General features: G+C 44.6%; 2 protein-coding genes across 2 annotated transcripts in view; both read left to right on the top strand.

The window, feature by feature from the left end:
- Positions 1-14,428, top strand: part of LOC146986534 (uncharacterized) — a 1,046,957-nt gene that overhangs the window by 684,385 nt on the left and 348,144 nt on the right. The gene's annotated exons all lie outside the window — the stretch shown is intronic.
- LOC146986540 (NLR family CARD domain-containing protein 3-like) lies at positions 5,508-7,761 on the top strand. Its single transcript, XM_085780380.1, has 2 exons — positions 5,508-5,531; positions 5,761-7,761. The coding sequence occupies exons 1-2, from the start codon at positions 5,508-5,510 to the stop codon at positions 7,759-7,761; spliced, it is 2,025 nt and encodes a 674-aa protein (XP_085636506.1).

Below are 14,428 nucleotides of genomic sequence, written 5' to 3'. Positions count from 1 at the left end.
ACTGTGCGGCGGAGTAGTGTCCGAAAGTGTTTTTTTATTTGACCAGTGAGTCCACTATATAGTCCACTATATTGAATTCACTATATAGGGAGTAGGGAGGAGGGAATGAGTGAGTGATTTCGGACACAACCAAACTCATTCACAAAACCTGACGAAGCTTCAGACATGTGAACACAGCGACACCTGGTGGTCGATCAGAGTTACAGCAGCTTTTTACACATCACTGACTTCACTGTGTCAATCTGGTCTCAGAGTTATTAGATCTAGATAATTAATGTTTAATGGTTATTAGTGTCGTTTACATGTGACGCTGTTAATGAGCTACAAACGATGGGACGTGATTGGACAATAAAACATCATCAAAATACAACTTCACTACAGTAAAGGAAGGAGAGAGAGGAGAGAGGAAGAGGGGGAGAGGGAGAGGAGAGAGAGAGGAGGGGGGAGAAAGAGAGCGTAGAGAGAGGGAGGGGAAGTGAGAGGGGAGAAAAGGAGAGACAGAGGGATGGAGGCAGAGAGAAAGAAGGAGAGGATAGAGAGAGAAGAGAGAGGAAGAGAGAGAGAGACTTAGAGGGGGGCAGAGAGGAAGAGGATAGAGAGAGTGAGGGAGGGAGGGAGGAGAGAGAGGAAGAGGGATGAGGAGAGAGAGAGAGAGAAAGGGGGAGAGAGAGAGAGAAAGGGGGAAGAGAGAGGGGGAGAGAGAAGAGAGGGGAGGGAGGGAAGGAAGGGCAGAGAGAAAGAGGAAGAGGAGAGAGAGGGGGGGAGGGATGGGGAGAGAGGGAGAGAGAAGAGGGAGGGAGGGGACAGAGAGAAAGAGGGAGAGGAGAGAGAAAGAGGGAGAGAAGAGGGAGAGAGGGGGAGAGACTTAGGGGGAGGGGGCAGAGAGAAAGAGGGAGAGGATAGAGGAAGTGGGGGAGGAGAGAGAGAAGGGGGAGAAAGAGAGTGTAGAGAGAGGGGGAGACAGGGAGAGACTTAGTGGGAGGGAGGAAGAGAAAGAGAAAGGAGAGAGAGGGGAGGAGGGAAGGGGAGAGAGAGAGAGAGAAGGGGGGAGGGAGGAAGCGAGAGGGGGAGGAGAGAAGAGAGACCTTTGACCTTTAACTTTCCCTTTAATTCATCAAATACTTCACCTCCATAAAAGCAGAAGCATCAAATCAGCCACATACAGATCAACAGCAGCAACATGAACAAACATTCTCCTCCTCCTCCTTCTCCTCCTCCTCCTCCTCCTCCTCCTCCTCCTCTGAACACATCAGGTCCACTGTAGCAAGGAGCCGTCCTGAACCAATCAGAGAGAGAGAGATGAAAATAATGCTGATAATGTGATTGGCCACCAGTGACACGCCCACTTGTTACACATGATAATTTATTCTTTCTAATCCCAGAGTCAGAGATGAACTCAGCACAATCAGCTTCTGTTCCCCACAGAAAAACACCTGTAAGATGTGTGTGTGTGTGTGTGTGTGTGTGTGTGTGTGTGTGTGTGTGTGTGTGTGTGTGTGTGTGTGTGTGTGTGTGTGTGTGTGTGTGTGTGTGTGTGTGTGTGTGTGTGTGTGTGTGTGTTCTTGTATTTACTACATTGTGAGGACCGTCGAGAGTTTTTAACAAACAGAGTGAGGACATTTTTGTGAGTGAGGACATTTTGGCCGGTCCTCACTTTTTCCAAGGGCTGTTTGAGGGTTAAGACTTTAGGTTATAATTAGGTTTAAATTAGGTTCAGAGTAATGGTTAAGGTTAGGGTAAGGGGCTAGGGAACACATTATGTCAATGAGTGCATTTCTAAAAGGAGTTCATCATGATTCTCCTTGTATCCTCCTGGTTTCTGTGTGGACTTACATTTAGTTGTGGTTGTGTTTTCCATATATGGTCGTGTTGCCAGACCGGGGCGAGTTAAGTTACAACACTGAGACACAAATTAGTTGATGACAACATGTGTGATGAATAAGACAGAGAACAGACTGAGGTGTAACTTGTAGTGGAGTGTCTTTAAATCTCTCAGCAGCTCTTCTACCACAGCTTGGATCTCAGCTCACTGTTTATTCATGGTGTCAGAGTTCACCTGTCCATACAGGTGTAATACCAGGAGTTACCCAGCAGGTGGCGCCACTCTACTGTAGAAAGAGACTTCCCCTCCCTCTGTCGCCATGAACTTGTGATTTTCTGTAAATGCAGAGCAGAGGAACTGAAAGAAAAGATGTTCAGATGCCATTTTAGAGTGAACGGAGCAGAAGGAGAGAAACTGAAGTCTGAGACGAGTGAGTGTCGACACAACATTTATAATTACATATATTATTATTTATTATTATTATTATTTTTGTCATTATTGTTGTTGTTGTTGTTGTGTCAGAGTGTGAGAGTCAGTGTGTCTGTGTGGACTGTGGAGGGAAGAAGAGTCAGACGTAGTCCGTACATACGTCAGCACATTGTCTCAGATTCACCTCCACACAACTTCTTCAAACTCAGAACAAACATCAAAGGTCAAAGGTCACGGTGACTGGATGAACATGGATTTAATGTCAAAGTCCTATGAGTGGTGGAGGTCAACGACTGGATCAGACAAGGAAGTGATTATAGTTTGTCCTCGGTGGATTTGGGTGTGTCTTGATCCTGTGTGTGTGTGTGTGTGTGTGTGTGTTACTGGTTTCCCTCTCAGACTGACTGAAGTCCTGAAGATGAGTGTTAATGTGGAGGAACAGGAGGACAGATCAAAGTCTCTGGAGAGTGACCGGTCCAAACATGAACCTCCAGACTCACAGTAAGAGACCAGATAGAAACCTGAAGTGTGTGTGACATCACAGGAGAGGAAATGAGGAAATTACTTCCTGTTGTTGTCTGTGTCCCCCAGTGAATAAAAACATGTTTATGTTTGCAGAGGTCAGAACCACAGACTGAGAGCAGAGTCTCCAGGATCCATCTGTCTGTCCATGAGGAGTGACTGGTCTATGGGACAATCTCCAGACTTCAGTCTTGGACCTGGACCTCCAGAGTCACAGTAAGAGACCAGATTCTGACCTGTGTGCAGGGTTTGGAGGGTTACTTTAAATATGTAATCCAGTATAATTACAAACTACATTTGAAAAATAATGTAATCAGTAACTTACTCTAAGTATCACACAATTAAAGTTATGTACTGGATTACTTTTAGTTACTATTGTATTACTTCAGTACCAAATATGCTAATAAAGAATATCACACAATCAGCACACATCAATCCACGTCGATTAGATCACTCAAAACAGGAAGTCAAACTCACTGAGCATCCGGTAAATTTCAAAATAAAACACAATGGACAAACTCCCGTGACAAACAACCATGAGTCACCGGTCAGTCAGAGTCCTGAAGCTGACAGGACGTCACGAAGGAAATAAAAGATAATAGTTGAGGAGGACAACTGCAACATTTTTTAAAAAAGTAATCCTGACAAGAAGTAATCCCCATTTTATCAAATATTCCAGCAATCTGATGACATGTGTTTATCTGTACTATAACAGTTTCCTTTTTTTTCCTCTTATGCCATCCATTACTCCCCAAGCCTGCCTGTGTTGTGTGTCCTCTGTGTGTGTGTGTGTGTGTGTGTGTGTGTGTGTGTGTGTGTGTGTGTGTGTGTGTGTGTGTCCATCCTCTGTATGTGTGTGTGTGTGTGTGTGTGTGTGTGTCAGTGTCAGTGTGTGATCCTGTGTAGAGCTGATGTGAGACAGATGTTCAGCAGCTGGACACTGGACACAATTAATGTCTGACTGATTCTACACTGTTGTCTATGATGCTGCTGTGTTGCTTCCATCCTTCACTACAGTGTGTGGTGCTGGACGCTGACGTCACTGGAGACTTCCCACAATGCATCTGTGATCAGAGAACTGATCAGTGATCAATGTGATGTGAATAAAATCATGTTTGTGTTTGCAGAGATCAGAACCACAGACTGAGAGCAGAGTCTCCAGGATCCATCTGTCTGTCCATGAAGAGTGACCGGTCCATGGGACGTCCTATTGAGTTCAAGTCTGGACCTGGAACTGGACCCACTTGCTTGTCTGTGAGGAGTGACCAGTCCATGGGATATCCTCCATTCTTCAGCCCTGAACCTGGACCTGGACCTGGACCTGGACCTGGACCTGGACCTGGACCTGGACCTGGACCTGCAGAGTCACAGTAAGAGACGGTTTCTACTGTAAACTGAGCTGAAGATGATTCAGTCATTAGACTCATGTGAAGGAAACAGAGAGAAACCAGGAACCAGATCCATCAGACTCTGAAGGTTCACAACAAACCTCAGAGACAGAAACATGCACACACACTCTGTCCATCAGACTGATGAAGCACAGCGTCCTCATGTTCCTGTGTCATCAGCCTCAGTCAGTGTGAACGTTGCTGCACCAACACTTTAATGATCCACACGTCTGAGCCTTTAAACTGAAGTCACAGTAGAGATTAAAGCAGCTGATACACACAGACTTTTATTTTGAAAAGTCAGGAACCAGACAGGAGTGATCAGTGTTTCCTGTTTCCTGTCTGTGACTGTCTGAGCTTCTCCACAACATGTAGTGAAGCTCAGGTGGAGCTGCTGAAGCTTCTGTTGTCAGCTTCAGTCTCCTCACACTGGATCAGAGCTCCAACACAGGTTCATTAGAGCCACACAGCAGCGTCTGGATGAGGAGCTCATTAGTTAAAGAGCTGATAGGACTCAGTCCAGAACCAACATCAAACACATGATCAGTGTCTGAAAGAGGAAAACACCACCAACAGCTTCTCAATCATTTCACACATTTGGAGTAAAAACCAGACGAGACGACTCAGAACTGAAGAGACTCAAACTAACAGGGAGTTTGTTTTAGAGTCCAGATTTAAGGTCAACACTGCAAAAACTCAAAATATTACCAAGAACATTTGTCTTATTTCTCGTCAAAATGTAATTTCTAGTCAAAACAAATCAAATGATACTTAAAATAAGACTCATTAAACATGAAAAAGTAGCTTGTTTTTAAGACACTTTTTACTTTTCTCGAGCATATTTTCAATTGAAATACTGTAAGTAGAAAAATCTGATAGTGGAGCAAGTTTTTCTTTCTTATTACACTAAAAACCTGCTTTCACTGGCAGATTGTTCTACTTATTTCATGTGAAAATTAGTTTGAAACAAGTGAAAATGATCTAAAAACAAGTAAATTTTTAGGTGATTAGTCTTATTTTAAGTTGAACAAGATTAGTTTAGACTAGAAATGAGACATTTTGAAAAGAAAGAAGACAAATATTCTTGGAAAGTTTTAGAGTTTTTGCAGTGAACAGATAAACAGAGACAGAAACCAGACCAGTTCAGGACCTGGTCTTCATTCAGCTCGTCTCTCTACACTCGTCTTCCTCTACTTTCTCTCTCTCTGCTCCTCTGCTGCATGAAGCCCCGCCCCCTTGAGGTGGTTAACCAATCAGAGCTCAGATGTGGAGCTGTGACATGTTGTTGATCCAGAAATGTCTTGACAGGAGGAAGAAGAGTGGTTTCTCTGACGTCCTAAAGGATCATGGACAAAGACCCAGAACCAGAGGTGAGCTGCAGACAGCCAATCAGAGCAGCTGTGGACAAAGTGAGACTGAATATCTGTCTGCTGATGTGGTCATTTGTGAAACCAGGACCTGTTGTTTTCTCCAGAGTCATTGTTCCATCACACAGCACTGACATTTAAGATGATGATTCAAACCTTCTCTTTGTTGTCTGTAGTTTTTCTGTAGCTGATGAAAATAATCTGATCAGATTGTCAGACTCTCTGTCTTCAGTCTGACTCTGTCTCTTGTCTCTCAGCAGATCGTGGTCTGCAGGAGGTTTTAGATCAACATAAGATCAGTCTGAGGAGCAGATGTGAACGAGTGACTGAAGGAACTGAGGGAACAGGAAGTGGAACCCTCCTCAACAGGATCTACACTGAGCTCTACATCACAGAGGGACAGAGTGAAGAGGTTAATACCCAACATGAGGTGAGACAGCTGGAGACAACGTCCAAGAAGAAGACCCTCCATGACACTCCAATCAAGTGCAACGACATCTTTAAAGACTCACCTGTCCAACAGAGAGAGGACGTCTCTACGGTCTCACCTGTCCAACAGAGGGACAAAGTCTTTGACAACTTTTTTGTCAAAATGAGACACAAGTTCTCTAAATATATGCATCTCCAACAGAGAGAGGACGTCTCTGCGGTCTCACCTGTCCAACAGAGAGAGGACGTCTCTACGGTCTCACCTGTCCAACAGAGACCCATCAGAGTGGTTCTGACCAACGGCGTCGCTGGCGTTGGAAAAACCTTCTCGGTGCAGAAGTTCACTCTGGACTGGGCCGAGGGCTTGGAAAACCAAGATGTCAGTCTGCTGGTTCTGCTTTCGTTCAGGGAGCTGAACCTGATCAGAGATCAGCGGTTGAGTCTTCTCAGGCTGCTCCATGTTTTCCATCCAACATTACAGAAGGTCACAGCAGAGCAGCTGGCTGTCTGTAAACTTCTCTTCATCTTTGACGGCCTGGATGAAAGCCGACTGCCACTGGACTTCAACAACAGGGAGGTTGTGTCTGATGTCACACAGACGTCATCAGTCAACGTGCTGCTGACAAACCTCATCCAGGGGAATCTGCTTCCCTCGGCTCTGGTCTGGATCACCTCCAGACCTGCAGCAGCCAATCAGATCCCTTCTACTTGCGTTGACAGGGTAACAGAGGTCCGAGGCTTCACTGACGCCCAGATAGAGGAGTACTTCAGGAGGAGGTCCAGTGATGAAGATCTGTCCAGAAGAATCATCTCACACATCCAGACGTCCAGGACCCTCCACATCATGTGTCAAGTCCCAGTCTTCTGCTGGATCAGTGCTACAGTTCTGGAGCACATGTTGACCACAGACCAGAGAGGAGAGCTGCCCAAGACCACGACTGACCTGTTCTCACACTTCCTGCTGGTCCAGACAAAGAGGAAGAAGAACAAGTACGGTGAAGGACATGAGACGAGTCCACAGGAGCTGACGGAGGCCGACAGGGAAGTTCTTCTAAAGCTGGGGAGGCTGGCGTTTGAACAACTGGAGGAAGGAAACATCATGTTCTACCAAGAAGACCTGGAGCAGTGTGGTCTGGATGTCACAGAGGCCTTGGTGAACTCAGGACTCTGTACTGAGATCTTCAAAAGAGAGAGTGTGATCTTCCAGAAAACAGTCTACTGCTTTGTTCATCTGAGTGTTCAGGAGTTTCTGGCTGCAGTCTACATGTTCCACTGTTTCACTAACAGGAACACACAGGTCCTCAAGAAGTTCCTGGGAGAGCAACATGATGATTTAACCCTGGATGACTTCCTGAGGAGAGCCATGGAGAAATCTCTCAGAAGTGAAAATGGTCACTTCGACCTCTTTGTTCGCTTCCTTCATGGCCTCTCTCTGGAGTCCAACCAGAGGCTGTTAGGAGGTCTGCTGGGTCAGACAGACAACAGTCCAGAAACCATCCAGAGAACCATCAACAACCTGAAGGAGATGAAGACTGATAAAATCTCTCCTGACAGAAGCATCAACATCTTCCACTGTCTGACGGAGATGAAGGACCAGTCAGTTCATCAGGAGATCCAACAGTTCCTCAAGTCAGAGAACAGATCAGATGAGAAACTCTCTGAGATCCAGTGTTCAGCTCTGGCCTACATGCTGCTGATTTCAGAGCAGGTTCTGGATGAGTTGGACCTGACGATGTACAACACATCATTGGAGGGACGACGGAGACTGATCCCAGCCGTGAGGAACTGCAGGAAGGCTCGGTGAGTCCAGACAGGATCAATACAATTATTGATCAGTAGTTTAGATCAGTAGTTCACATAAACAGAGTCTTTCTTTTTTTCATAATTTTTAGTTTGACTTTGACAACATTATGTAAGGGACAATAGAGAGTGAGCAGGCTTTGCTTCAGGGTCCTGTCCATCCTGTGAGAGGAATGTGGATCATTGTTTCCTGTCAAACTCAGTCACAGAACTGTGTTTCTACTGCAGCTTTCATCTGGTTTGATTCTGACACATTTGATATTTTCTCTCTTCACAGACTTGTTGGTTGTAAACTCTCAGAGAGTCTCTGTGAAGTCGTGGCCTCAGCTCTGAAGTCCAACTCCTCCCACCTGACAGAACTGGACCTGAGTCTCAACAAACTGAGTGATTCATCAGTGAAGGTTGTGTGTGCTGGACTGGAGAGTCCAAACTGTAGACTGGAGACTCTGAGGTGAGTTCACTGACTGGACCTGTTGGACTTTTGTCTGTGTTCAGTTCAAATGTGTGAAGTTCAGTTTGAAGCAGCGACTGATTGTGACTCCATGTTACTGCAGCTGGTAGAAGGTGAAGGGTCAGAGGTCACTCAGAGGTCAGTGTGGTGGTGGTGATGATGATGATGATGATGATGATGATGATGATGATGATGATGATGATGATGAAGCTGCTAACAGAACAGCTGGATCACCACTGTAGCTGAAGCAGCAGATGTGATGTAGATGTGAGTTTTCCCTCTTTGCTTGGTTCAGGGTCAAAGGTCAAAGCAGCTTCCCAGTGTGAGAGGTCAGGTTAAAGTCCTGTAGCTCAGAGAACAGTGTTGGTTTGATGATCCCACTGTGGAGACACTGAGGCTCATGATCATCAATAGGGATGGGCATTTGAAGAAATCTTTTTGATCGATCTTCGGGAAAATTAACGATCAATTGTCGATTAATCATTAATATTAATACTAATATTCATAATTAAAAACAAAATGCGTGCAGCTATGGCATGTGCCAGTAATCCGGGGTAGTCCCCGTGAAGGAAGAAGGTCAGACAACAACGTACATGGACGTCTGTGTGCTTGTGCTTCACCTGTAGGGACGGTGCCGGCATCCTTTACAGTAAAAAGAAAAAAAAAAAAAAAAGCACCGTTGCGCTGCCTGGCTCAGCTGCAGCTGAGCTGTCAGAGCAGCTCTGCTGTCCCTCTCTCTTCAGACTCGTGTTTGGCTGCCTTGTACAAAAAAAAAAAAATCACAAGCACTTTCATAATGTGAAAGCGTGTGTTTTATTATTATTTCTGTCGCCAACACACGGCGGAGCGGCGCTCTGATCAGCGCGGCACAGAAAAGAGAAACTAACTCTGCAGGATATTTACCTTAAGTTTCATTTTAACTGTCGTTAAACAGCTTCGGACTAATTGTGATGTTAGATAAATGACTTGTAGCTTGTAACTTACAGAGAGAGTGGAGGCTCCTTCCACACCGCTGCTGAAAACCAAACCCGCTGATCACAGTGGGCGGAGCCGCGGTGTCACAGCTCACGTCTCTGCTGCACAGAGTCCGCGACACAAGCGCCCCGTCATATTTAATGAATTATTTCACTCTTAAACCATGTAATAATAATAATAGGCCTGTATACTAATAATACTTTTATATAGTTTATTGGTTGTTATGAAAAAATAAACCTGGGGTTTATTTCTCCATGACAACCTCTGCCCTCTACATGATCCCTTATAATAAATCGATAAAAATTTTCCGTGATCGATAAAATTCTTAACGATCAATAATCGATCATCGATTAATCATGCCCATCCCTAATCATCATCACTGGGCTCCACAGGAAGGAAGCTTCAGCTCATGGTCACATGACATTAAAGGAGTTTACTTCCTGTCCACAGTGTCTGTGAGGCAGCCTCTGGTCACATGACTCCACTGTCAGTGAGGGGTCAGAGGTCAGCTTCACACAGTGGACAGTTTCTCCTGAGCCACTGTGACTGTGTCCACAGCCTCTGGACCTGAAGCTTCTTCAGCTCTGAACAGATGATGAGACACTGAACGCTGTCAACAAGGAGCTTTGTCCTCAACTCACTGCTTTTATTCTTTATTCAGATTGGAGAACTGCAGGTTGTCAGAGATCAGCTGTTCTTCTCTGGTCTCAGCTCTGAGGTCCAACCCCTCCCACCTGAGACACCTCGACCTGAGATGGAACTACCTGCAGGATTCAGGAGTGAAGGGTCTGAGTGGTTTTCTGGAGAGTCCAGACTGTAGACTGGAGACTCTGAGGTCAGACTCTGTTTTATTTCTGTGCTCAGATGAATGTGATGTGAAAGTTGTGTTGATACTGAGCTGCAGACATGAGGCTGATATTCTACTGATCCACACTGAGGCTGTAGGACAGGGTAGGCAGCTGTTGGCTACTGGAGTTCATTGACTGGACCTGTTGGACTTTTGTCTTTGTTCAGTTCAAATGTGTGAAGTTCAGTTTGAAACAGCGACTGATTGTGACTCCATGTTACTGCAGCTCCGAAGGGTCAGAGGTCACTCAGAGGTCAGTGTGATGATGATGAGCTGGCTCTCAGTGTGTGTGTGTGTCTCCGTCGCTGGCCGATTTGTGTGTGTGTGTGTGTGTGTGTGTGTGTGTGTGTGTGTGTGTGTGTGTGTGTGTAAAAGTGTCAGAGAGAGTAGGTTAAAACTTGCTAACTGTTAGCCACCGTAGCTCAGGCGTTGGTCTCCCGTCAGATAAAAGCTGCTGTTGTTCTTCAGATGAAAGCTCATTAAGGTGTTCACCTCTCCAGTGGAGCATCACTGCAGTTGAATTAGCTGCTAAACTGCTGGACGCTAAAAAGCCAGGGGACACGTCTGTGTGTTGACCATTCACCAAGGCAACGTGAACAGAAGTGCAGCTCAGACATGGTGCAGTTAAGTTAAGAGGCAGCGTAGCATTGTTCCTTTTCACCTACATGTGAACTCTCTGTGGGAACTTACTGCACATGTGCAAACAGACACTGTGGCGTGCACCTACTTTTTGAAGGGCAGGGGTGAAAAGGAAAAAAAGGGCACATATAGCGCATCCTCGCCACTGAAGAGACATAGACATGTTTTATATGTTATACAAATGGCACATTAACATACTAACGAGACAGACTACTCAGGTTAGTTTGTTAGCATCCACTAGAACTGTGTGGATTCAATGTTGGACTGTGAAGAACACACAGTGACATGAATGTATTCTAGTGCATTTTAACACCATATTAGCACCAGATAATCCGAACTGGTTTTGTAAAATATAGTTCTGGCTCAATATTGATCAACAAAGGGCCCAACATAAAAGTAATTGCAACAGTAATGTGTCATAGTATTTCTTGGTCCTAACAGTCTTCTGGAGTTTAAAGTGTTTTGATGTATATGAGAGTGTGTGTCTAAAACAGAATACTAAAATGGATGGAATGGACTCATTTTAACAATGGGAGTGTGTTTTTAAAACTTTTAGTTACTATCTATCTCGTTGCTATTAATTTATTCCATCATTTAGTGAATTCAAAAAAAATCTCAGAAGGGGTGAAAAAGGTGAGTCACTAGACCCCTGTAGGGGGGTCTGGGGGCATTCCCCCCTGAAAAAAATTTGTGATTTTAATACATAAATGAAGCTGGTGTACTCTGAGAAGAACATAAAGGGAACAGACAACATCTGCTTCAGAAAAGCACATTTAGTACTGACTGAGGTTCAAGGCAAGAATGGCTGGAGTGAATGAAACTTAAAATGAACTCAGAACTGGTCTAGTGCTGGGCAAAAACAAAACTCATATTTTAAATCTACGTGTCTGGACCAGCCATTCAAGGGCTTGTTTCCTCTGCTGGAGGGCACTTTAGCATGCGTTTCAGTTTCCAAGAGGGCACACGCGCATTTTGGCTCCCAGGGTGATCCCCATGCACGCCACTGAACAGCCACATACACACCGTACTGACAGAAGAGGCAGAGCATCTCTGTGCCTTTGCTCTGTAATACTACACATGGCTGAATGGTTTGTGCAGCTGGTAGAAGGTGAAGCTCTGTTAAGTGGCTTTTATTAGACCATGAAAATCACCAAATTCTGACACATTGAACTTGTAGTAAAATTATCTGAAAGTCAAAAAGAATCCAACTTTAGATGAAGTGAATAAATCAAAGCCCTGACTGCACCTCACTGGTTTTTAGTCCAGTCTCTGTTTCTCTACATGTTTCACCTCCACTACAGAAAAACATGTGGTGTATCAGACAATAACTGATCTATAATCAATAGCTGCTGGCTCCACCTCTTTCCTGAGGCTCTGTGATGTTCAAAGCCATAATAAGCAAGTGTGTTTCAGGTTTTTCTGTCTCTGAGCTTCATTCAACATGTGTTTCTACACGTTAGTTGTCATGGTAACAGAGTTCAGCCTCACATGTGTGTTGTCTTGAGCATGGTCAGTAAATCTCTGATCAATGTGGCTGCACAACATGAGTTTGTCTGGATGGAGCCACAGGTGGAGCTGACAGGTGAAGAGGCGGAGTCACTGCGTCTGTGTTGAAGCAGCAGCAGCTTCTCATGAATATTAATGAGCTGTTTTCTCTCTATGTGACTATAACCTGCTTCCTGTTGCTTCAGCTGTTGGACTTTGATTTTCTAAACTTGTTCTTTCTGAAGCTTCTTCAGCTCTGAACAGATGATGAGACACTGAACGCTGTCAACAAGGAGCTTTGTCCTCAACTCACTGCTTTTATTCTTTATTCAGATTAAGGGGCTGCAGGTTGTCAGTGATCAGCTGTTCTTCTCTGGTCTCAGCTCTTAAGTCCAACCCCTCCCACCTGAGACACCTGGACCTGAACTCCAACGACCTGCAGGATTCAGGAGTGAAGCATCTGAGTGGTTTTCTGGAGAGTCCAGACTGTAGACTGGAGACTCTGAGGTCAGTTCACTGACTGTTACTGTTGTAGATCTTAGATCTTTGATCCACAACTGAACCTGATTGATCTTCACTCAGAACTTGAATCATTGACTTTGATATCATGAATGAAGGATGTTCTTTCTTGGCTAAATGTTTTTCGCCTGAACGTGTATTTTGCTGTACAGAGAGCTAAACACTCTCCTGACCAAACTTCAAAGAACAGGCCGCTGTGTTGACTTGAGTAGTTTAATCAGGAAAAGTGTAAAACTGTTGACAAAATAGGAAATAACAAATTTAAATGTTGTATCAATATTCAATACAGGCAAAACAAATATTGACAAAACATACTGATTTATATACATAACAACTATAAAATATTACAGAAAACATGTGGAACTTACAGATGATGCCTTTAAATACTGTGAAGGCGTGGATGGCAATATGGCTGCAGCCATGTGCTCCTGGAAAAATCTTGTGGAAGAAAAAAAGCTAGGAGGAAGTGACCCGAAAGGGAGTGACCTCGCTTCCTGTCTCCGAGATTACCAAAATAAAATACACCCAACAACCACTAGGGTGAAATAATTAACAGATCTAATACCATCACACTCCCCACCTGGCATCGCTGAGATGTCAAACTCAAGAGCACTTGACTGAGTCCCTTTGTAACAGGAGTATGACTTAAGACACTGGCCGTAAGAACAGTTTCATTACACCGTCTTTGACGATTTTCACCTCAAGCTTCCTGACCTTTCCGTCATCGCTTGGAAAGGTTCTTGTGATCAGTCCTGTGGTGGGCCAGTCATGCCTCTTCACTGAGTTATCTTTCAACAGGACAACATCTCCATCCATGACATTAGGCCTTTCCATTCTCAATTTCTGTCAACCCTGGAGCCCACTGAGGTACTCCCTCCTCCATCTTTGCCAGAATGTGTTGGCTAAACTTTGAACTTGACACCACTGCGTCTGAAGAGAGCTTTCTCAGGGAGAGCAGGCCAGCTTAATGGGAGGACTGGATGGCAGACATGTTCATAGGAAGGGAGGTTGGGAGCTGGTTCAGAGCTACCTGAACCAGCCCTAACTAAAAGCTCTGTCATAAAGGAAGGTCTTAGGCCTGGACTTAAATGTAGTTAGAGTGTCTGACTGCCTCTTTGACCCATGGAGAGAGCTGGTTCCACAGTAAAGGAGCCCGGTAACTGAAGGCGCCACCTCCCAGTCTGTTTTTAGAGATTTTTTTTTATTTTTTTATTTTTTATTTAGCACAAACAATATCATATAAATAAACAACATGAACAATCAACATTACTGGGATGTGCAAAGGGGAGGTATGAAACCCAAGAGGGCTTATATGAAAACCTCACCCAACATATTCAAATATCAAATTTGTTACAGTTTAAAAACAACATAGGAAAATAATTGAACAATAATGAAAAATAAGTAAAATAAGTAGTAGACTGGGAGTCACTAACAGACCTGCATTCTGGGAGCGGAGTGCTCTGGTAGGACAGTAAGGAATATTGAGTTCTTTCAGATAGGATTGTGCTTTATCAGTAAGAGCCTTATAGGTCAGCAGAAGGATTTTGAAGTCTATTCTAAATCCTACAGGAAGCCAGTGGAGAGAGGCTAAAGTGGGAGAGATGTGTTCTCTCTTCCTAACTCCTGTCAAAACCCTCGCTGCAGCGTTCTGGACTAGCTGGAGACTCTTTAGAGAGTTTGTCGGGCATCCTGGCAGGAGAGAGTTGCAGTAGTCCAGCCTAGAAGTGATGAATGCATGCACCAGTTTCTCAGCAT

The sequence above is a fragment of the Trachurus japonicus genome, chromosome 6 (assembly GCF_045865225.1).
Source record: "Trachurus japonicus isolate A0001 chromosome 6, Traja_1.0".
In the NCBI taxonomy this organism is placed as follows: domain Eukaryota; kingdom Metazoa; phylum Chordata; class Actinopteri; order Carangiformes; family Carangidae; genus Trachurus; species Trachurus japonicus.
The sequence above is the reverse complement of the archived record's forward strand: the minus strand, read 5'-3'. Positions and strand labels throughout refer to the sequence as shown.

Excerpts from the sequence above, each read along its gene's own strand:
- LOC146986540 (XM_085780380.1), top strand. The coding sequence starts at position 5,508 with ATGGACAAAGACCCAGAACCAGAG. Across the intron at positions 5,532-5,760 it reads ACAAAGACCCAGAACCAGAG|TCTGACTCTGTCTCTTGTCT; the intron begins GTGAGCTGCAGA and ends CTCTGTCTTCAG.